The sequence below is a fragment of the Rhynchophorus ferrugineus genome, unplaced genomic scaffold (genome assembly GCF_030347505.1).
Source record: "Rhynchophorus ferrugineus isolate W39M unplaced genomic scaffold, kcgeb_rfMv2 rfM2, whole genome shotgun sequence".
NCBI lineage: Eukaryota > Metazoa > Arthropoda > Insecta > Coleoptera > Curculionidae > Rhynchophorus > Rhynchophorus ferrugineus.
In genome coordinates, this window is record NW_027472581.1 from 80,426,471 (window position 1) to 80,450,739 (window position 24,269).

The window sequence follows — 24,269 nt, forward strand, 5'->3', positions numbered from 1 at the left end:
ACTTTTATTCACAATCACACCATTATCTTTTCGGTAACATTATATTAAATATTTTCATTTAAATTGCAATGAAGCAATATTCCAAGGCAAAGTTATTTTTAATTTAATCAAAATAAAAATGGCGTAGAAAGTATCGATTATTAAAACCCATATTGAAGAAATGCTGTTGGTTTTGATATGCTGAAAAATATTTAGGATATTTACAAGTGGAGTAGATGTAAAATGTAGTGTAAAAGGAATAGAGGAAAATGTAATAGAATTTATGGCCTGTATAATTTAATTTTAAGGACAAAAAAGGGGTTTATTCTTACGTTGAATTTTGATCTGTAATGAAAAAATGATTTATTTTGACCTTTTCCTTCCCTCCTTTTCGAAATAACCTATTAAAGCCGCAATCAATTTGTGACCTTGAATATTTATTGTTTTCGCCATTTTCTAACAAAGTGATATGATAGATTACGGAACAACTTAAAATTTATCAAAATAATCTATGGGCTAAAATAATGTTTGTCGGTTTATAACCTGTAGTAATTGCAACTAATATTTTGAATAATTTAGCGTACATCTGACAACCGGAAGGCTACCAGCTATCAGACGTATGCAAAATTCTTGAAATAAGAGGTTTTAACTCTTACCTATATATTATTATGGCTGTATAATTAACTATAGTTTTTAGATATACTATAATGTTAACAAATTATATTTGATAAAAAAAATTTTCAATTATTTAAATTAGATTATTGTGTTGTATGTATGTCAAACTCAGAGTTGATACGACAACATTGCAATGTTTCGACGTCACAAATATCCATGACGCATTACTAAAAAAACTTTGAATAGACTATATTTATATTGCGGGCGTTACCAATTTTAAGTGTTGTTATCCCCAATCTGAATGTATTTAATCATGGAGGTAGTTAGCTCAGAGACAGAGACATCATAAAATGTGGTTAGAGCAATGGAGAATAGTGAACTCTGAATGGGACCCAATCATTTGTTTAGCCAAAGTGTTTCGTGAAATACGAAAAAAGACGCGGTAATGAAGAATCGCTCTTCATCATGACAATGAAAGCTTATTTGATGAATCAAACACCTATTTGAGTGGACAAGTCAAGTCAAATTAATGAGTCATATTCTGTACAGCACTGATTTAGCACCAAATGTATTTTTTATTTTTCCCAAAAACCACGTTTTAGAGGTACCTCAATCAAAGTGGAAAAGTGTTACAATGATTGGTTCAAGAGCATACAAAATTGTATTGATCACCGTGGAGAATAGTTGGAAAAATAATAAAGAAACTTAAATAAATTACTGCATTTTCATTATTAGATTCAAAATATAATTAACAGGTCAATTGAAAAGTTCCTGGCCTACCAGAGTAAAACACATTTTTTTGGCAAAATTAGTTTTTTTTATTCAATATAATTCCCTTCAAGGATGATACACTGATTATAGTGACCCTACGACTTTTCGATACCATCGAGTACGATTTGTCATTTGCTTCAAAATGCTCCAGTTTCGCCGATCACTTCTTCATTCGACGAAAATTTCCTCCTAGCGAGCATTCTTTTGAGATCTGAGAACAGGAAATAGTCGCTGGAGGCCAGCACTTTCTTTTTCTTCAAATGCGGCCATTTTTCGGAGATTTCGTACTTCAAACGGTCCAATAACGCTATGTAATAGTCGCTATTGGTGGTCCTACCTTTTTCAAGGTAGTCAATGAAAATTATTCCACGCGCATCATGTTGCGTTTTGTCGCGCTTTGGAGTGGGTCTATCGTATGCAGTCCACTCGGATGACACCTCATGTTGGACTTCGGAATGAAATGATGAAGCCATGTTTCATCCATTGTCACATATCGACGCAAAAACTTGGGTTTATTACGCTTGATCATCTTCAAACACTGCTCATCAACTCGTCGTTGTTTTTGGTCAAAAGTGAGCTCGCGCGGCACCCACTTTGCACAGAGCTTTCTCATACCCAAATATTCGTGAATGATATGATGTACACGTTCAGTTAATATCTTTAGAGTTTCCGATATTTCATTCAATTTCAATTTACGGTCATTCAAAATAATTTTGTGGATTTTTTAATGATTTCGTCGGTAACAACCTCTTTTGGGCGTCCACTACCTTCACCTTCGGTGATCATTTCACCACGTCTAAACTTAGTTAAACTATCCGTGATGGTTGATTTTTCCGGGGCAGTGTCCGGAAACTCGGCATCAAGCCAAGTTTATGCTTCAACTGTATTTTTTCCCTTCAAAAAGCAATATTTTATCAACATGCGAAATTCCTTTTTATCCATTTTTTTCACAATAACAAAAGTCGCTTCACTCAAAATGCTATAATTCACAAACTAATGATGCGACAGCTGTCAAATTTATGCACGCATCTTTAGAGGGGTAGGGCTGACTAAAAAACATATGGATTTAATTCTAGTAGCGCCATCTATGTGTCAGGCCGGGGACTTTTCAATTGACCTGTTGGATTGACCTAAGGATTGAAAGAAAACTTCTCAGTATCTAATTCGGAAGTTTTACTCCACCCGTAGTATTCATCAGATATTGTACCTAAGCAACACTCCACATTATGAATATCTCCAAAAAAATGAAAAGTAGGCATCATCTTCTATCAGAATAAGTAGTGATTAACGATTGACAGACAATATTTCTAACAAAAAATAATGTTCCGAACATTCGTGATAAATAACCAATTTAATAGTGACAGAGAGAGAGTTATAACTCTATTTGCCAAAAGCAAAAACTAATTAATACGTTGGACCTGTTAGTTGAAAAACAAATCCTATAAATAGTGACACTAACACTAAAGACATCAAATCAATGATAAGCGGCACTATAAAGAAAGCTCGTGTCTTTTACCGATTTATTTCCAAGCAGGGCGAATTGAAACGCGTGACAACTGAAAATGAAGAACATCACCGCATGGTATCACAGTCGAAACGTTTTTTAAAGGCGATTCTACGATCGAAACCGCCATAATTACATCAAATCTGCCACCGATTTTCTTCTTTTTTTCGGGTACCGTACGTAAAAAAAAATCACACCGGCATTTTCGGCATGCAGCCGAAGAACTGTCACGGACCGAAAAAACGACAGCCGAACGCACACTAAGGAAAGCGCTCTTAGTCATAGTGTGCCATTGAAGGTACGGGTCATGGCCAATTAACTTTGCAGGCTTGCACAATGAAATTTTTTATACCGTTAAATTGTGACGTTCTCCTGAATGGATTGTCGTTATTGTTATTATTGTTCTTATTTAACAGTTGTTCGTTCGTTAATCGCCGTAATGGGTCTTTTTTTGTCGATGGAGTAAATCGTCCGTGCGAGCGCCGGGTTCGGTGGATGCTAGATTACGGGTGAAAGCCTGGCGACTTGGGATGATTTCGAAATAGACAAATAACAATGGATTAATGCGGATTTTCTCCGCGGGTGCTGTGGGGAATATCGATTTTTCATCGAAGGGCAAAGCCGTGTGATTGTGAGGTCGAAAAAATGGATGGAGAAACAACACGAGAACTTGTGTCGAATAATTTATTCGATTGCGGTTCGTTGATTATGAAAACAGAATGTATGTTACTTTATAACAATCTGGTTTTCGTGTCGGCACAGGCTATAAATCGATTCTCTAGAACTATGTGACATTAAGTAACTTGTATTGTGTTTACTTATATACTATATATATATATATATATATATATATATATATATATATATATAATAGCCCTGTGGTCGACATTTTATCACAATGTATCAAATTGATCAGTATTGAAAATATTAATAAATCTAAATTACTACGCCACTGAATATTATAATAAAGTGTTATAAGGAAGATTATTTTCAGAACTGTAATAACTTCAGAACATCAAATATAAGTATACATGATCTTTCTTTACTTTAATATTATAAACATACGTATGGAATGCTTGTATATTAAAACAGAGAATATATAAGTAAAACAATTTTGAAATTGATATTTGACTGTAGCGAATATATTAAATATATTAAAATAATAAGCAACACAATTAGGTAATTTATTTCTTACAATTTTGAAATGTATATTAAAGGAATATATTTATATTCATTAAATTAACTATTGATTTTCTAAAACTTAGATCTATAAAGTAAATAATCATAATAATTGAGACAAGGTTCAATTATTTGTGTATCTATGCAAATTATGTAGTTAGTTTCATTTTAACTCCTGCATATTTTCATTACTTCATTTATGTATTCATATAGTTCTTATTATTTATACGCATTTCTCGCCTAAAATGTATATTACAAAAACGGTAAAAGGCTGATTAAAAAACATTTCTTACCTAAATTTTTAAATAAAATTGCGTTGTTCTTTGCTTAATTATTTCACTCTTCGATCTCGCCCCTGCAGATAACTCATCAATAGTTTGTCTTCTATGACTTTCATTTATCTACTGCTTTCTACTTTGTCTTATGTCCCACGTGGGAACTAACAACTCACCAAAAAATGCGTAATTAAAATTCTATGAAACTATTTTAACAGGTTAATTGAAAAGTCCCCGGCCTGACACATAGATGGCGCTACTAAAATTAAATCCATATGTTTTTTACTTAGCCCTAACCCTCAAAAGATGCTTGTATAAATTTGACAGGTTTCGTATCATTATAGTGTCGTATTGTTATAGTGAAAAAATGGATAAAAAGGAATTTCGCGTGTTGATAAAATGTTGCTTTTTGAAGGAAAAAAATACAGTTACAGCAAAACCTTGGCTGGATGCCGAGTTTACGGACACTGCCCCCGGAAAATCAACCATCAAGGATTGGTAAGTTTATATTATTAAATTTAGATGTGGTGAAATGAGCACCGAAGACGGTGAACGCATCGGACGTTCGAAAGAGGTTGTTACCGACGAAAACTTCAAAAAAATCCACGAAATGATTGTTGAATGACCGTAAATTGAAACTGAATGAAATAGCAGACACTCTAAAGATATCAACTGAACGTGTACATCATATAATTCACGAATATTTGGGTATGAGAAAGCTCTGTGCACAGTGGGTGCCGCGCGAGCTCACTTTTGACCAAAAACAACGACGATTTGATGATCCTCATTTCATTCCGACGTCCAATCGACAGTCATTCGAGTGGACTGCATACGATGAACCCGCTCTAAAGTGTGGGAAAACGCAACAGTCAACTGGTAAGGTTATGGGGTGTGTATTTTAGGATGCGCATGAAATAATTATCATTGACTACCTTGAAAAAGAAAGGACCATCAACAGCGACTATTACATAGCGTTATTGGACCGTTTGAAGGTCGGAATCGCCGAATTTGAAGAAAAAGGAAGTGCTGCTTCACCAAGACAATGCACCGTGTCACAAGTCAGTGAAAACGATGGCAAAAATCCATGAATTAGGCTTCGAATTGCTTCCTCATCCACCGCATTTTCCAGATCTGGCTCCCAGCGACTATTTCCTGTTCTCAGATCTCAAAAGAATGCTCGCTGGGAAGAAATTTTCGTCAAATGAAGAGGTGATTGCCGAAACTGAAGCCTATTTTGAAGCAAAGGACAAATCGTACTACAAAAATGGCATCGAAAAGTTGGAGGGTCGCTATAATCAGTGTATCAACCTTGAATGGAATTATGTTGAATAAAAAAAACTAATTTTGCCAAAAAAATATGTACTATGGTAGGTCGGGGACTTTTCGATTTACCTGTTGTAATTATTAATTGCCACATTCATGTTAACTCTTGATGGACAAATTAACGTATTTATTACCAGCTATATTCGGTTAATGCTATATTAAGAAGTGCATTTACCAATGAATAGTATGTTTCCAGAACCATATCAATTAACAGTCCTTAAGCAAGAACAATTTTTCTTTATAAATATTTCTAAAAATATTAAGCCTAAACATTCTTCCTACGTATAAGCTTTAATTGTGCCATATTTCAAGCCTCCGGATGCCCCCGTTTTCCTCAAAAAGGGAGGCAAAATTTTCGCTAATCCGATTAATATACAGATTTTTTCTGGCTGATCCGATAGTGTTTATTGTAACGATTTTTGATGCATAACACTGTTAGTTTTGTTTCTGTCATATGTAATTTATAAAAGATGTTGATGGTTTTCTATCTTTTGAACGAAGAAATTCATAATAAAGTATTAATTTTAATTGAGGATATGTGCTTGGTGTTTGCCAACAAAGGATTAATACAATTTGGAATGACAACGCCTAATGTACAACGCACGCAATGTAATAGACAATTGAGACGAGAAACCTAACGTGACTCCACGAAGCATTGAGAGAAGCCGTTCAAAGAAACGGTTCCCTTTTAAATTAAAAATAAAGATATACCTACGATAAGATAGTGAACGATGGAACTGGCAGACATATTTGCACTACTTCGGTTTTGTTATAGAAAACACTGAAGTTCAGGACGTCAGAGAGATAAATTAGTTAAATTATTAATTGTGTTAATAAACTAATAATATCTACATTTTTATAGCTTTATAACAGTCAGTATTTAGCTTATTTAGAACATTCATTCGAATTCATCCGACTACAGGCATATCATCCTGATTAGCTCTCTCTCTAAACTTGCAGAAAGTAGCTGAAGCCATACTGAATACTTTAAATAGCTAAAGGATGACTTAGTATCACTGATTCACTCATATCTGGAAGAATGGACCTTTTAAGTAGATTTGTGACGCAATTTTAACAGATACTTTTCAACCACAATTCAACTTTGTTAAGATGAAGATGGGGTTTATTGTGGAGGTTAATATTGGATCATCGTCTGATGTTAAAACCGCTGTATCGTCAGAATATGTTGCAACAGTAGTGTTTCTTGAGGTCGGTAGGTCAGCTGTATACAATAGATATAACAATGGGTCAAGAACACTGCCCTGCAGAACACCAGAATATATTGGGTGTAGGTCAGTGTATTCGTCACCCTGTTTGACAATAAAATGTCTGTCTGTGAGGTATGATTTCAGCAGTTGAAAGTGCGTATAGGGCAAAAGCTTTTTCAGTTCAACATGCAGTCCAGTGTGCTACACCTTGTCGAAGGCCTGAGATATATCGAGAAATTTGGTTGACTAATCTATGAATTTGTTCTGCTGTTCTCTTAATGTATAGTAAAATGTTAGTAGAATAGTAATCAAAATATTATAATAATTAAATTAAACCTTGAGTTTATAAAAAAGTACATCAAGTACAACTGTAGTAATACAACAAGTGAAACCGAGGAATTTTTGTACTTTTGACTTTTGTTTGCAACAACCTTATTGTGACTTCGTATTAGATCAAATATTTGCATTAATTATCACCCCCGAGTTTTTTGCTAGACTATCTTAATTAACATAAACAGTGATATATCTATTTTATTTATTTTCGTATTAAATAATGCACAATTACAACTAATTTAATGTTACGAAATATCCCCTTATCTCGACCGGCTTTTCATTTGATATGTCAACGTTTCGCCCACGTCGTACGCGGGATAGACGGCGTTTCGGATCGCACCGGCCTTGACTAAGACCGGTGTCATCATCTGAATAATAAGTTTCCACTGAAAACAAACGAGCTACGCGAATGGTTCATCTAGCCTTTCGAGCGGGAGGCGTACGTTCGCACACCTGTCGGATCGAAGTGGGCGCTTTTCGTTGAACATTCATTCAACTGTTTCGTTGTTGTTTTGGCGTTCGTTAACTTTTGTTTTTTTCGTGTGTTGATATCGCGAATTTATTGCGTTGGCATTTGATTTAATGATATTATTACTATTGCGATACTACAATGTATTAAATGTATTATGTTTGTCTCATAATAGAGTAAAAGGACTAATCACTACATAGTATAAAACAAAGTCGCCTTTTCTGTCCCTATATCCCTATGTGCGCTTAAATCTTTAAAACTACGCAACGGATTTTGATGCGGTTTTTTTTCAATAGATAGAGTGATTCAAGAGGAAGGTTTATATGTATAATACATGCATAATATACTAAGGCAACATTGCTAATTTTAGAGGTTTCTAACGTGATGTCGTAAATTAACCTATTTTTTAGGCTTATTTAGCAATTAGCAAAAACGCTGCCTAACCCTACGAGTTAGATCAAATTAATGTACTACAGTATTGTACACCATAAAAAGGTCTACAAAAAGTCCGCGATGGTATATGTTTATCTTTTAGGGATAACCCACATTAACCATTTTTATTGTTTACTTTTTACGTGAGAAAATGGCTTATTTACGAAGCTATTTTAAGCAATACGGCATTAATCCTTATCGAATTAAGTACCTTAAATACAGTGTGCAATTAATATAGATCAATATGGTTCCTTACAGCATGTAAATTAAACAAATATTTTCGGAGATATTACAAATTTAAAATTTGCGTTTAAAAACGTGTAATGTAATAAAAATTGTATGAATTTAGATATTCCAAAGATAGCAGGAAATCTTCATAGTAAGTATAGGGGAAGAGGAATTGTTTTACTCCAAATTTAATGCGTGCAGGCCAAGGGCAGTAATGAATGAACCAAAAATACTGGATCGATTTTAATCATATTTTCATTGAGTGACATAGGCATATATATTTTATGCCCGTGCAAAGTCGGAGCGGGCCGCTATGTTTTTATATACAACGTTCATATTTTTTCTGTAGTGTATTTTTCTTATATATATATGATTATCTTGACATTTATAGTGCAATAAAATATTTTTCTTTCTTAAAAAATGTAGACGCATAAAGTTTTAGTCTTCTTCTGTTCTTCAACTTCTGTCTTTAAGTTTCGTTTTTAATATTAACGAGTACGTCGAACGTCAAGGTATAATCATAAGTGTTCTATATCAATGTAAGTGGTATAGGTGTAAGAATTTTGGAAATTAATATTATTATTATATTGTAAAACATATTTACGTATAACAAATATTTCTGATGCTTCCGCAAGTGCTATATGTTGCAGTAGTATTCCGGATTTACATCTGCGTTTGGTTCTTAGAAAAACCTTTAATGTCTTGACCACGTTTTCGCAGAATCTCATTTATTATTTTTAGGTCTTGCTTCTCGTCGTTATACATCCTTACAACTGTTCAATTAAAAAGATATACTGCTGAAAGTTACCAGGTGCTTTACTGGGTACACTACTCTTAGTTGATCCATGACATATACAGCAAAACTTTATGGTCATGAATATTCCGCTTTGTTGTCGATGTCGATGGTTCTGTAGGACCAACCCATGACTTTTTACGCTTGGTATTGTGCTAGTAGATTAATTTTTTATCGCAAGTCACAATACGCCACAGGAATTTTTTTTTCTTTGATAAACACGGTATTCAAACGATGCAAAATGGAATTTTCAATAAATTCCTATGGTAGCTATTTTCCTTGCTATTGGATCCTTCCCATCATATGTAAACGTCTGAAAACAATTAATGTATCAAGCGCTAAGCTGTCTGAAAGTTTTGTGATGGTTTTCGTTCAAACAGGCGTGTAATTCTTATTTTTTTTTTGGTTCACCTGGCAGTTCCTCATCAGTGACATTAAAATAATTACTTTTAAATCGCTAAAATCAAAATTAATAACGTACAGAAATGTTTAAACACGGAATTTAATAATTAGGTTGTTTAAGAACTGTTTACATTGATACTTTCACTAATGAATATCGTTGATTAAAATACAAGTTAGCACCTAATTCTTTGCACAAGTTCTTGCGCGGTAAACATGATTAGTTTAAATCTAAAATCGAAACAAAAGTGTTGTGCTCGAGGATGTGAAGGTTTAAGTAGAATAAATTCGTTTCCTAAGGCTTCTGATAAGACCAAAAATTGTTTTTTTGCAAGTAAGCAATGATAAACTTAAGAGAATTTCTTATGAGCTCCTATATACATATATGCTTGCTTTTTATAGTTCAGTTCGAATGTCCACATTATATTATCCAAAATGGATTAAGTATAGTATAGTGACAATGAGTATATAAGTATATAGTATATAAGACAAGTATAGTTTTCTTCAAAAAGAGTAACAGACGAAGACGTCCCTTCGGTGTCAGCAGACAAGAAGAAGGCAGTGCACCACCAAAACGACCAAGAAGTAAACGTATATGTGGTAATATGTCAAGAATTGTTACATATTTGGTTTTAGGTTTGGAATTAGGTTTTTGTACACTATTGCAGGAACTTGATTTAATTAATTAGTTAATGATGCCTATTTATCGGTTTTCCTATTTATTATAAATATTTAAAATCTAATTAATAAAAAACGTTTAATAATATTGTATGCCAGCAAAGGCCAGCATTCTTTAATACATTACATTTTCTGGAGCATTCTCGAAATTGTAATCAAGAGGACATTGTAATAAGAAAAATAATAAAGTGTTGTTGAGATTTTGGTGGTTGAGAGAAGTTAAAAAGATTTTAAAGGACAATTTTATATGTATTGTCATGTGGATGATTTCTAAGTTGGTCACTCGCCAGTCGGTAGGCTTAATGCCGTGAACCGTGGTTCGGAGCCCATGTGAAAATTGTAGGTCCAGTATAAATTTAACCCTCTTTGTGAAGGATACATAAAATTTTTTTAAAAAGTACCCATGAATAATGTTATAAAATAAAAAATACGTTTTCTATTGTTGAACCATAGATTTATTAAAAGAAAACTGAGTATTTTGTAACAGCCATTTCCTTGTAGCTAGTTTCTGTTTAGAGATAAAGACTGTTTTGAGATTTTTGATAAAGACCCCTTGCCTTCAAAAAAAGGTTTTTGGAAAGTACGCTTGTGGCCACAATTGGTAGTGACTCATTGTCACTTTAAACATATTGGGATATACACCTTGCATCTTTTGCTACGTTTCGAGGACGTTTATTTTTAGAGTGCTTACAGGTGTAAGGAGGTTTCTTTCTTTTATTTGTGTGAGCAATGTTGTTTCCAGAAGTGGAATTCACAGCTATCTTCATTCTATGAAGATATAGATGAATTTGTTGCGGCTCCATATTTATATTGAAATAAAATTTCTAATTCTAGATATTGCTTTCGAACAAGCATCAAGTTTGTTAACACGCAAGTTTTATAACGAGGATATATTCAAGCTGTCCAAAACCATTTTCTGTTTCAAGTGTAACTTTTATCTTAAAATTATTGGCGGTGTTAGAGGTGATCCTTAATTCGTTATATTGGTAAATCGCACAACTTATAATAGGTACAAACTTTTGGAATAGTGATATAATATTCGGCAAATTCCTCTTTCTTAATGGATTCGATTGGTCGCATAACATAAGCCACAGCTTTTGATAAAAATCGATGTTTTTGGGCGTCGATAAATCGATAATTATCGTTTATTCGATATATCGTTACATTACTACTTTCGATATTTCATATCGATATTTCGAATTTTTCGATACTGATTATCGATAAGTATCGATATTTCTGGTTGTCAATATATCGAAAAGCATCGATTATTCGATACGCCGTTATATTACTATGTCTATTGTTAAATTAAAAATTTGAAAAAGCATATTTTAACGCTTGGAATTACAGCTCGTTTATCAACACAAAGTTAAATTAAATGCAAAAAAAGGAAAATTAAATTATACGTCACATGTTTTATTAATTTTACGATTGCCATTAATTGTCTCTTTATGAACGAGTCCCGATTCTAATGTTAGACGCATTATAAATTCAAAGTCACAGTTGGTTTTATGACGTACAATACGCCATATCGTTTACATATCCATAAAATACTGTTTGGAAAATAATAAAGGAACTATAGCGCACTAATATGGTGTAAATATTTAAACAGTAAGAAAAACATCACCCAAAATAGCAACTCGTTTAGTCGAGAAATTTGCGTACAGTCGAACTATTTTAGATTGTACATGAACAAAAACTCCGATGGTGTATGTTCAGTATTGATAATTAGATGTCCATTTGAATTGGTATAGAGCTACTATTTTTGTGGAAGGAATTCGCATGGGAACAGAAAACACCGATTGAATAAAAACTTGTTTATTTCATGTGCTAAATACTACATGTGTTCAATGGGAAGATGGACAGGATATTAAGTTAGGTTAAGGAAGTACGAAAGCGTCCTGTAGTGGTATTGCTTCCACGTTAGTATGATTTAGTAACCTTCTTCCGTGTTTCAAGACGAAATCTTGGATAACTTCGCAAATCCATTTGATTTTCAGGTCAACGTGCAGTTCTTCGTTGGTCACATAGCGATAGGCATTGGTAATCAATCGAAGAACCTTGTTTTGACAGCGTTGGATGACTAGTTGATTTGAATTTTTAGTGTAACTTCATATTTGCACCCCATAGGTCCAAATTGGCTTTATAATTGTATTATAGATCAACCTCTTTGATTTTAGATCAAGTTGAGAGTATCTTCAGACTAACCAGTATAGTTGTTTTATTTTGTTTCTAATATGTTTTGCTTTTTGTCTAACATGATGTTTCCAATTTAATCTACCATCAAGATGGATTCCGAGATATTTAGCTGATTCAGCTTCAAGAATTGAGCATCCATTGAGTGATATAATTAAGTTTTTATTATTTCGCAGCAACGCAAAATTAGCGTGGACAGATTTGGAGCTATTAAGTTGAATTTTCCAATCTTTCGTCGATTTATAGATTTTGCTGACTGCCACTTGTACTTTTTCTACTGCCCTAGGCATAGTCGTTTATCAGCGAACATACTTTAAAAAAATATATACAGTCGAACATAGAACCCCTTCGTTTTTTGAAGTCGGTTAATATCTTTTGAAATATTTACCGTATAATTGTATCTACCATTATGGTGAAAAGTAATAGAGAAGTCATCTCCTTGCCTCTGAATCCTCAACAGGTTTTTGTGTTCGAAACAATGCATTCCTACATTTTTTTAAAATATTTAAATAACATATTGTTATTAGTCGTTTCCGACTAACCTAGAATTTGTCTTTACGATAACTTAAATCTAGGTATATAACTAGGTAAAATGTTTATATCTAAAAATGTTTATACATGTCACTGCTGATTTTTTTACCATATGCACCTCACTACACAACACTACACAAGATCAGATGGTTTGATTCTTTTGAGTCTGTGTCCTGTTCTGGTGGTATCCAAAAGTTGCAATATTTCAATATTCGTATGAGAATGGAGTCTTTCCTCATGTCCCTTTGCAATTCTCTTAATTTCTTGACTGACTGTGGGTATCTGAAGGTTTCGATGTAGGTAATCAGTCCTATAGTATTTCGGTGCACCCACAATACCTCTCAGGACTTTGTTCTGAAAAATTTGTATTTTATTTATGTTACTCTTTGCAGAACATCCTCATAATTGAACTCTGTATGTCCATATAGGTTTCAGTATTTGCTTATATAATAGCAATTTATATAATGTACTGATAATTGTGATTTTCTTCCAATTAGCCAGTATATTTTCGTATATTTCAATTCCAGTTTTTTTCTTTTCTTCTTTATATGTTCCTTTCAGCGAAGTTTTGCATCGATATTTATTCCGAGATATTTAGCGTTGTTGCTATATGGAATGATAATATTATTTAATGTTATTGGTGCTTGTACGGTCTGTTTATAGGTGAACTACACATGTACAGATTTACTTTTGTTAATTCTTATTTTCCAAGCTTGTGTGAAATTATTTATATTGTCACTTGCCTGTTGTAATTTTCGTGAAGCTTCTTCACTATTGTCTCCGACAACTATAATCGCAGTATCATTGTGGTATATAACAAGTATAGAGTAGATAAAGCATTGGTCCCAGTACACTTCCTTGTGGTATACCTGCTTTAGCTTCTTTTATTGTAGAGTAAAGTTCTTCTTGTTTGACTCGAAATATTCTGGTGGTAATGTTCGGTGTGTTGTTTTGGTAGCATATTCTGTAGTTTATGAACAAGGCCTTCATGCCAAACCTTATCGAAGGCTGGTGCTACATCTAAAAATATTGCTGAGCATACTTTTTTACTTTCGTAGGCTTTTTCAATAACATTTGTTATTCTGTGGACCTGGTCAATTGTTGAGTGCTTGTTAATAAACCCAAACTGGTGTGTTGGTATTAGGTTTTTTCTCTCTATGATCGGTTTTATTTTTTTCAAAAACCTTAGATATTACTGGCAGCAGTGATACAGGTGTATAGGCTTTTATTTCGTTTGCACATTCCTACATAATGATGATACTTTCACCAAATTTCCATCGATCGCCAATTTCAATAACAACATGCCATTACCGAACAAACCTAAACCAGATCACATCCCATCCAATCGAACCACGTAACAGCAGCACGCTCGCTTTCGTTGACGTGTTCGGTCATCGTTATCGACCAACAAATGAAAGATGTCCACAATTAAGGCGACATTCGCGGAGAAAAATGTCCACTTTCTTCGTTGGTCGGCGGTTTTTTCTCGATCGGCTAACGAGACGAGAAATATCTCCGCCGTTACGGGCTAATGTAATGGGTTCGTGTCATGAGGAAACGGATTTTTTTATCTGCCTTACGATGGGTGCGGAACACTGTTCCGTTCTTTTAAAACGTCCACGTTAATGTTGTCGGAAATTGCCAAGAATGACGTTTCGTTTCGTCAGACCGAGACAATGGTGTTTCGGCTGCGCCGATTCAGGATGTCGTTATTTGAATATTACGCCGTTTTAGTCGTCAGGAAATGAGTTGATAATCGGAGAGATCTCTTATTTCTATGAGACTATGAAACGATTTAAAAAACTAGTCATGGTATTTAAAATTAAATGACTATTTAGGTGCTTTGACGTCGCTGATACTGCTGCTATACACTCCGCGACAAAGTTCTTCCAAAAACATTACAACTCTTAATGAAAATGAATTAGTAGCTTTTAGAAGTTATGATTAAAGACAGATAGATAAGTTATTCATGTAAAAACTACAAAGAGACCGCTATTGTCATAGAGTAATAGAGCGCAAAGTTTTGCTTTGTCCAACATCCAGAGGGCGCTATAATAGGCCATTCAATTAATTTCATTGGTCAATTTAAATCTCCAGTAAGAAAAATATTTTACTGTGAAGACATTTGATTGGCTTATTGTTACTGTTTGGCACGTGACAGCCTTGATGTCATGTGTAATTGACCAATGAAATTTAAATAAAAAACAATTGTCTTCTTTAAAAATTTATTAAATAAAATTCAATTAAATATAAATATTATATTTAAAAATAAATAAATATGAATATAATCTATAACAATAAATATAAATATATAATGTAAATTTATCTACAAAATATAAATATTATACACACACACACACACACACATATATATATATATATATATATATATATATATGTGGCGACCGCCACGACCCTTTAGGCCACCACCAATTCACCATCAACAACTACAAAGGTTGGCAACGCCGGTGGATTGGTACCATGCAGTTCTGGAGTATAAAAGGCCATCACGACGACGTCTCCCTCTCTTTTCTTATCACCCACCCCCTGTAACAGTACCACTTCCACAGCGCTACCGTACTTCCTTCACCTTAACCTAATATCCTGTCCATTCTCCCATCGACCACATGTATCAATCGTAAGTTAGAATAAACAACTTTGATTCAAGCAGTGTTTTTAGTTCCCATGCAAATTCCTTCCAAAAATAGTAGTGAGTGTTCTGACAAATAATCGTAGCGGCAGCCACATATTTCGACCGACCGACCGACCGACCGACCCGACGAACATTCCTACAATTGGTGACCCCGACGTGATCAAAGTGCCTAACAGGTAAATCAACTCAACATAAGCCACTCGACAGGTGCTTGACACGTGCATGGAAGGATAGCACGAGGAACGGAACTCATCAACATCACGTGGTCGACGACATCCCACGAGACTAGCCTGATGGACGAAAACCACAGAAGCCCATCATGTATACCAGCAACACATGAGCACCCTCGCATCACGAAACGGGACACGTAACACATTTACAGGTACCCTCAAACAAAGCTAAACGCCTCAAGACGAACGACGTCCTGCTACAGCTCCGATGGCAGCTGATCCCGTAAAACTCCTCGCTCAGGTTGGGATCCCCATCTCATCAGCAGTCCCCGGGCGTTTGTTTGCGTGATTGCGGGTGCATTCCGGAACTTGCACCACACATAGGTACGTTCCACGGCTGTTCCACTAGGAGGGGAGTTATGTGGCGACCGCCACGACCCTTTAGGCCACCACCAATTCACCATCAACAACTACAAAGGTTGGCAACGCCGGTGGATTGGTACCATGCAGTTCTGGAGTATAAAAGGCCATCACGACGACGTCTCGCTCTCTTTTCTTATCACCGTCCCCCTGTAACAGTACCACTTCCACAGCGCTACCGTACTTCCTTCACCTTAACCTAATATGCTGTCCATTCTCCCATCGACCAAATGTATCAATCGTAAGTTAGAATAAACAACTTTGATTCAAGCAGTGTTTTTAGTTCCCGTGCAAATTCCTTCCAAAAATAGTAGTGAGTGTTCTGACAAATAATCGTAGCGGCAGCCACACATTTCGACCGACCGACCGACCGACCGACCCGACGAACATTCCTACATATATATATATATATATATATATATATATATATATATATATATATATATATATATATATAAAACCATAAGCAAAAAACTTTGTTGCATTGCAAATCAAAATTATCTCTTCCATCTATTTCCTTTTTCATATTTGTTTGGTGCCATCAATTTAATAGGATCTATCAGAGTTCTGTCTTTTTGTTTTCTTATACTGAAAGCAAACTTTGAGTCTTTGCCTCTTAATATTCTGTTCACCTATTTTACTCAAAAGTATATAGCACACCCTGTTAGTACTTTTAATATTTGATCCGAAAGAACATTATGGAATGTACAATTAAAGGGTTTTAAATTTCCTTTTTTTTTAATTTGACAAAAATTTTGTTGTATTATCGACGTGGCAAAATCGCTGAATAAAATAAGACATAGCTCAAACAGCTGACAGTATAATGAACCATTTTTGTCGGAGTCTGATTCACATTTCTGATTTGACATTTCATTGATTTGTTAATCTACTGATTTATTCATAACTGTATGTAAATAAAAATCACACTTAATTTCTTTTTTCAAAATTTTTACTAAATAGCCTGAGATGTATACTACTGTACAACGTAAAACTTTGTTTGCTCTTATAGGAATATCTGGACTGAAGTTCTAGAGTCAAATAATTAATGGTAAGAATGATCAGAAAGGAGGATACTGGCTGAAGGAACATAAACTTTACTATTACCTTCTGGAGTTTGTTCAAATATCGATGATACTTGCTTCGAATACCCTTGTGGGCCTGGAACGATGGAAACAGGCACTAAAAATATAGTAAGACAGTTTAGAAATTAATCTATATCAATTTGATTTTGATCCACTTCCATTTGTACTTATTCTGGGCTCGTGGTATTATTTTCACCATCACTAAATTGTTCATAAGTACTTAAAGGAAAGTTTAAATGTATCACAAACATGTCTGACATGGTAACGATCATAAATCTGTTATCTCATTATCTCATTTTTAATGTTTTCTATTAATTTCTTAAAGATCGCCGGGTACTTTTTAACAGAAAACGATGATGCATTTCCTCAATATCTGTGCATCCGGGCACACAACACTTCCTATAACGAGAATGCGTTTCAACTACCGACTTGTATATACTAATAAAATTCACTGTTCACACACTGTTCTCTATATAGGGCACATTGAAAATGGCGTACAAAATAAACAAACTGTAGAACGAAATGAACCAATCTGATCCCGTCGCGGCTCTTAGCATAGCGAATAAAACAAGTAATATGTTAAAGGTAGCGTCTTCTACATGTTGGACGTCGCGAAACATTTCCCCAAAATTTCCTGTGAAGTTAAATCTCTCTTTCTCTATGGCTATTGTTTTGTTAAAGGTTCCCTGTTATATTCTTCCACGTGAACGACGCGACAAAACTATAACATCTCAAAAGAACGACGTATCTTTTGAGGCTATATACGAATCGATCTATTATTAGTATCTTCAGGAAAGGTGAAGCGCTGCTCCGACAGTTCACCACTCATATATCAGAAAAAGTTAGAAGGAGTATGATCTGGACAATATGACGGGTGAGCACTTCCCATTTTAATGTTATCAAGTACCTTTTCAACAGTTTTGCAGCATATGGTTGAGGGTTGTCATACTGAAGAATAACATTGTTGTGTCTTTGCTCGTATTCCGGCTGTTTTCACACAGTGCTCGGGTCAAACACATCAATTGTAGTCGATAGTAATCCCTATTAATGATTTAATTAGCTTTTAGTAGCTCTTAGCATACCACAACAAGCTAATCCTACCAAATCAAGAGCATTAGCTTGGAGCCATGGTTATTTGACAATGCTATTGATGCATGACCAAGTGGCCTCTATGATTTTCTTCGCTTTACATTATCGTAACGGATCCACTTTTCATCACCTATAATATTACGATGCCAAAAACCTATCCGATTTTGCCGTTAATGTCTTTTAACATATGATCAAACTCCTTTCAATATCTCTTAGCTTCATTCACAAATATCCAAGATCAATCCAAAGTTTTTCCAGCGATTGGAAATGGTTTCTTGTATTATTCCCAACAATTCTATATATACTTCTTGCATTTTACGCTGATCATCATGAACTAATAGCTTCAAGCCCTCGTCATAATTTTTTTGGCTGCTCAGAATGTTCTTTGTCTACGGTATCAAAATCACCACATTTAAAACGTCGAAAGCAGTATTCACATGGTGAAATCGATGGAGCAGAAGATCCACACAGCACTTAATGACCTTCCATCCTTCCTCTTCCTTCAAATTGTAACGCCGTTCTTCTGTCTTACTTTATCAACTAAAATATACTGGAATCGACAACTGTTTTGAGCCATCTTTTGTAAACTCAACCTAATACTTAACAATAAAATAATTATAACACCTAATATAATGTATGTGTATTTAGTTCAGTATCTATTTGATAGCCTTGGACTATTTTTAATGAAGATAGTCAATGATCGGTGTTACTCTAATTATCCGTAAACAACTGATTCATATAGAGAACATTTTCATTGAGCTATTTGTGACATATAACTACAAACACTCGACAATGGATCGAGAATTGGGTCAAGAGAATGGACTATTGCCAAAATAGCCACAGAATTTCATTAACTGAAATTAAAATTGTTTCCCATAAATAATTGAAAGTTAACCTCTTTTGAATAAAGCAAAGAATTGTGATCATGATTATATCAATGTTTTATTTCTCTTAGAGGTATAATAATCTGGCCGGTGGACAATAAGTATTTTTTATAACAACTTTTTATAATAACTAAGTAATTTCCTGTGTAAAATAACTTGTTCGAAATATTAAGCTAAATCCTATATATGTCCATTAACTAGATTGGATGGCTTCAAACGTTTTAGTCTACGCACTAGGGATGCCGAAAAAATATCGATATATCGATATTTTTGTAAACCGATATTTTTCGATATTTTTTCAAAAAAATATATTTCTTAAACATTATAAAAAAATATTTAATTATTTTTTATAAATTATTTAAATCAGTATTCAATTTTAAAGGTTCAGTTTATTTTGTTACTTAATTTTAAATACTTAATATTTTTTGGTACTTACATCGATTTTTTTTACGATATATATATCGATATTTTTCTCGGTGTCTGACACCCATAATATGTACGCACTTCACTATTACTTCGTAGTTTTTTAGCTGATTGGCAAGTACATTAGGGTCTAGTAAGACTATTTCAAAGTACTTATCGCTGCATTAGAGACATAGTATGGGACATACACAATGGTAAACAACATTTTAATTTTGAACAGTTGAATGATGGCTATTTTAGACGTGCTAACAGTACCCCATAGTTGGGATTTCATATAACCAAATAGTTCTAAGTATTGATTCGTATCGTTCGATCAAGTATGAAATAAGAAAAAGACTCACCATTTTCTATAAAATGTTGGAACTTGGGATTGTATTTTAATGGAATAGACAAAATAATATGAATTCCATTTAGTATAAAAGGTGGGGCAAAAGTCCCGATACTATTTTGATTGTATATAACTTTGCTCAATGAAAATATAAATTAGTTTGGTTTTCATAAAAAGTTTATTTGATTTTTACATTTTTTTTTCGTTATGATTGAAAAATTATATCCGCTAAGTGCTGACCGCTATGCAACTTTCGGCTCTTTTTAAGGCATTTTTCATTACATCCGGCAACATCTGACACTGAATTTCTTCAATTTCGTAACGAATATTGTCTTTAAGATGTTGAATCGTTTTGGGCTTATTCTGTTATGTTGTTTTATGTTGTAACCAATGCTTCTGCCACTAAAACTTGACTTACATTGACAACACTCACTTGATTAATATTGTTTAAACGTTTAACAGTATAACGGAAGCTCCATAAAGCTAATATTTATAGAAGCATTGCGATTACAAGATCGCAAGCAGATTAGAAGAATGTGCTATGGTCAGATGAATCATCATTTACATTATTTCCTACAAACGGCTGGGTTTATATATAGAGAACTCCTAAAGAAACCTACGATCCGAACTGCCTGCTTCCTGCAGTCAAGCATGGGTTCTATTATGATTGGGACAGCAATATCGTGGTATTCAACTGGTCATATCATTCACATCACTGGATGGATTACTGCGAATGAATACCTCAATATCTTGAATGATGACGTTATTTTATTGAATAACAACAAAAATATTGAGTCAGATTTGAGACCCATCAGAATATCATTAAACATTTTCTCTGGTCAGCACAATTATCAGACCTCAACATAATTGAATTGTTATAGAGCTAAAATATCGATATATCGTTTTCGATATTTAAAAAAATATCGATATATCGATATATTAGATAAAAAAATATCGATATTTTACGGAAAATATATCGTATATATATATGGTAGATGTTTAGGTACAAAATGGGACAATATACCATTAGAAACTGTTCAGACGCTCTACGAATCTATACCGCAAATAATTACAACTTTTAATAAATAAATATGGCGTATGTGTCATGTGTTCATATTATTTTGTCTATCCCTTGTAGGGGTGTTGGCCACTGAAAAAAATATCGATATTTGAAAAAATATCGATATATCGTTTTCGATATTTAAAAAAATATCGATATATCGATATATTAGATAAAAAAATATCGATATTTTACGGAAAATATATCGTATATATATATGGTAGATGTTTAGCTACAAAATGGGACAATATACCATAAGAAACTGTTCAGACGCTCTACGAATCTATACCGCAAATAATTACAACTTTTAATAAGTAAATATGGCGTATGTGTCATGTGTTCATATTATTTTGTCTATCCCTTGTGGGGGGTGTTGGCCACTGAAAAAAATATCGATATTTGAAAAAATATCGATATATCGTTTTCGATATTTAAAAAAATATCGATATATCGATATATTAGATAAAAAAATATCGATATTTTACGGAAAATATATCGTATATATATATGGTAGATGTTTAGGTACAAAATGGGATAATATACCATTAGAAATTGTTCAGACACTCTACGAATCTATACCGCAAATAATTACAACTTTTAATAAATAAATATGGCGTATGTGTCATGTGTTCATTATTTCGTCTATCCCTTGTAGGGGTGTTGGCCACTGAAAAAAATATCGATATATCGTTTTCGATATTTAAAAAAATATCGATATATCGATATATTAGATAAAAAAATATCGATATTTTACGGAAAATATATCGTATATATATATGGTAGATGTTTAGGTACAAAATGGGACAATATACCATTAGAAACTGTTCAGACACTCTACGAATCTATACCGCAAATAATTACAACTTTTAATAAATAAATGTGGCGTATGTGTCATGTGTTCATATTATTTTGTCTATCCCTTGTAGGGGTGTTGGCCACTGAAAAAAATATCGATATTTTAAAAAATATCTATATATCGTTTTCGATATTTAAAAAAATATCGATATATCGATATATTAGATAAAAAAATATCGATATTTTACGGAAAATATATCGTATATATATATGGTAGATGTTTAGGTACAAAATGGGACAATATACCATTAGAAACTGTTCAGACGCTCTACGAATCTATACCGCAAATAATTACAACTTTTAATAAATAAATATGGCGTATGTGTCATGTGTTCATATTATTTTGTCTATCCCTTGTAGGGGTGTTGGCCACTGAAAAAAATATCGATATTTGAAAAAATATCGATATTTGAAAAAATATCGATATATCGTTTTCGATATTTAAAAAAATATCGATATATCGATATATTAGATAAAAAAATATCGATATTTTACGGAAAATATATCGTATATATATATGGTAGATGTTTAGGTACAAAATGGGACAATATACCATTAGAAACTGTTCAGACGCTCTACGAATCTATACCGCAAATAATTACAACTTTTAATAAATAAATATGGCGTATGTGTCATGTGTTGTCATTGTGTCAAAAAATATAGATATATCGTTTTCGATATTTAAAAAAATATCGATATATCGGTATATTAGATACAAAAATATCGATATTTTACAAAAAATACAAAATAATGAAATATTTGACTAAAAAGATATATATTTTTGTAAATATTTTTAAAAAATAGTGATATTTTTGATAGATCTTAAGTACCAAAATTCACAAAACATTTAAAATTAAGTTCCAATTTTAAAGCTTTATTAAAAAGTATATTTAATTCATTTTGAAAGAATATCGGCTAAAAAAATTTCGATATTTTTTTAGTCGATATATTAAACTAGAAACATTTGGACCGGAAATATATTTTAAGATTATTTTTTTACATTCAATTAAAAAAAAATGCTTAGCCCTTCCATAACGAAACATTCAGAAATCAAAATCTTTTCGTTATACATTAATAAGAACGCGGACGAAAAAATGGCGACAATAAAACAAACTACAAAGGAGTTTAAATCCGTTTCGTGCCATTCGAAGGTAAGAAATGCCGGTATCTAGATACGTCATAAGAAAGGTACGCCGCTTATCGTTATTAGGCGGTCTACGAGCCATGACCTCAGTATTGCTGACCTCAGGTGCTGCAGCTGCATTGAAAGGCGATTCTTTTTCGTATCGATTCGATTTCTTTTACTCTCGTTGTTGGCTGTTATAAGTTTCGTAGCGTTGAATCGGTCAATGAAGACGGTATTCCTATGATTGTCAAGTGCTTGCAAGTATTCTGGTATTTTTTTTACTTTATAAAGGCAGTAGATGGGAATAATTCGTACAATATATATTAACCAAAATATTTTCCATAATTTTCTACAATTATTCCCATCTTTATAGCAACGATGTTGGTTTGACATCAATTAATTTTCACGCTTTACGAGCGATACAAAATTTCCCCTTATAACATGAAATAAGGTCGCTAAATCACAACAACGTGGAAGCAATACTGTAGAGCACGAAGTAAATCTGAAGATTGAAGCGAACCAAACCACATGAACTTGTATCTTGTATAAGAGCATTTAACTGTAGCTTAAGTAACTTAGTTTTGATTGTACTAAGCATATCTAATGTGAGATGTAATTCCTTTAAAAAAAATCGCACTTTATCAGTATTTCGGAACAGTGTGCTGGTTGCATGTTACATCGACATGAACAACTAGCGATCAGAAGCCGCTATTTCACAAAAAAACGATACTGCAGATGTCTACCGATGTTAATTGAACAAATTAAACGATATACTGTTGCAGAAAAGACCAACGATAGCGAGTAACAGACGCAAAAATTCTTTGGATATAATGATTTTGGTATTCTAGTTGATATATGACGGATACTTACGACTTTCATCTGGGCTTTCCATGGAGTCACCGTTCAGATGCATTGTGTGCAGCCTGTACCCAAAGTCTAACATTTAAGACGGATTCGTTTACTTGCAATCTGGGACAGACCTAGAAGAAACAACGATATTAGTCCAATAATAATATATGCAATAAAATCAATTATAAACCATTGATAGTCGAGCGAACATATCAACATTATCGATATAATTTTATCTCAATTTCGAGATATAATTGTTAGTTTAACAATTAATCGTATTAAAGAACAATGTTTTTAATACTATAGATATAAAGGATTTTTTGTCAAGATAACATATAGCCAGGTCCGTTTAAAATATACTGTAAGTTCTTTCTTTCAACAGTCAAACGTACAGCATACTTTAACATAACAGACTTAGTA

The 24,269-nt window shown here is 33.4% G+C and overlaps 1 protein-coding gene across 7 annotated transcripts in view; it reads right to left on the bottom strand.

Annotated features, from left to right (window-relative positions):
• LOC143191404 (echinoderm microtubule-associated protein-like 2) overlaps nucleotides 1–24,269 on the bottom strand; it is a 97,146-nt gene that overhangs the window by 25,517 nt on the left and 47,360 nt on the right. For 4 of the 7 annotated variants that reach the window (XM_076396460.1, XM_076396457.1, XM_076396456.1 and 1 more), the window contains exon 2: nucleotides 23,871–23,980. In XM_076396460.1, the coding sequence (XP_076252575.1) occupies nucleotides 23,871–23,943 (73 nt within the window). In that variant the 5' untranslated portion in view covers nucleotides 23,944–23,980. Of the gene's footprint in view, nucleotides 1–2,881; nucleotides 3,132–23,870; nucleotides 23,981–24,269 lie in introns of those variants that run through there. The other 3 variants (XM_076396459.1, XM_076396455.1, XM_076396450.1) reach the window with 1 other exon arrangement.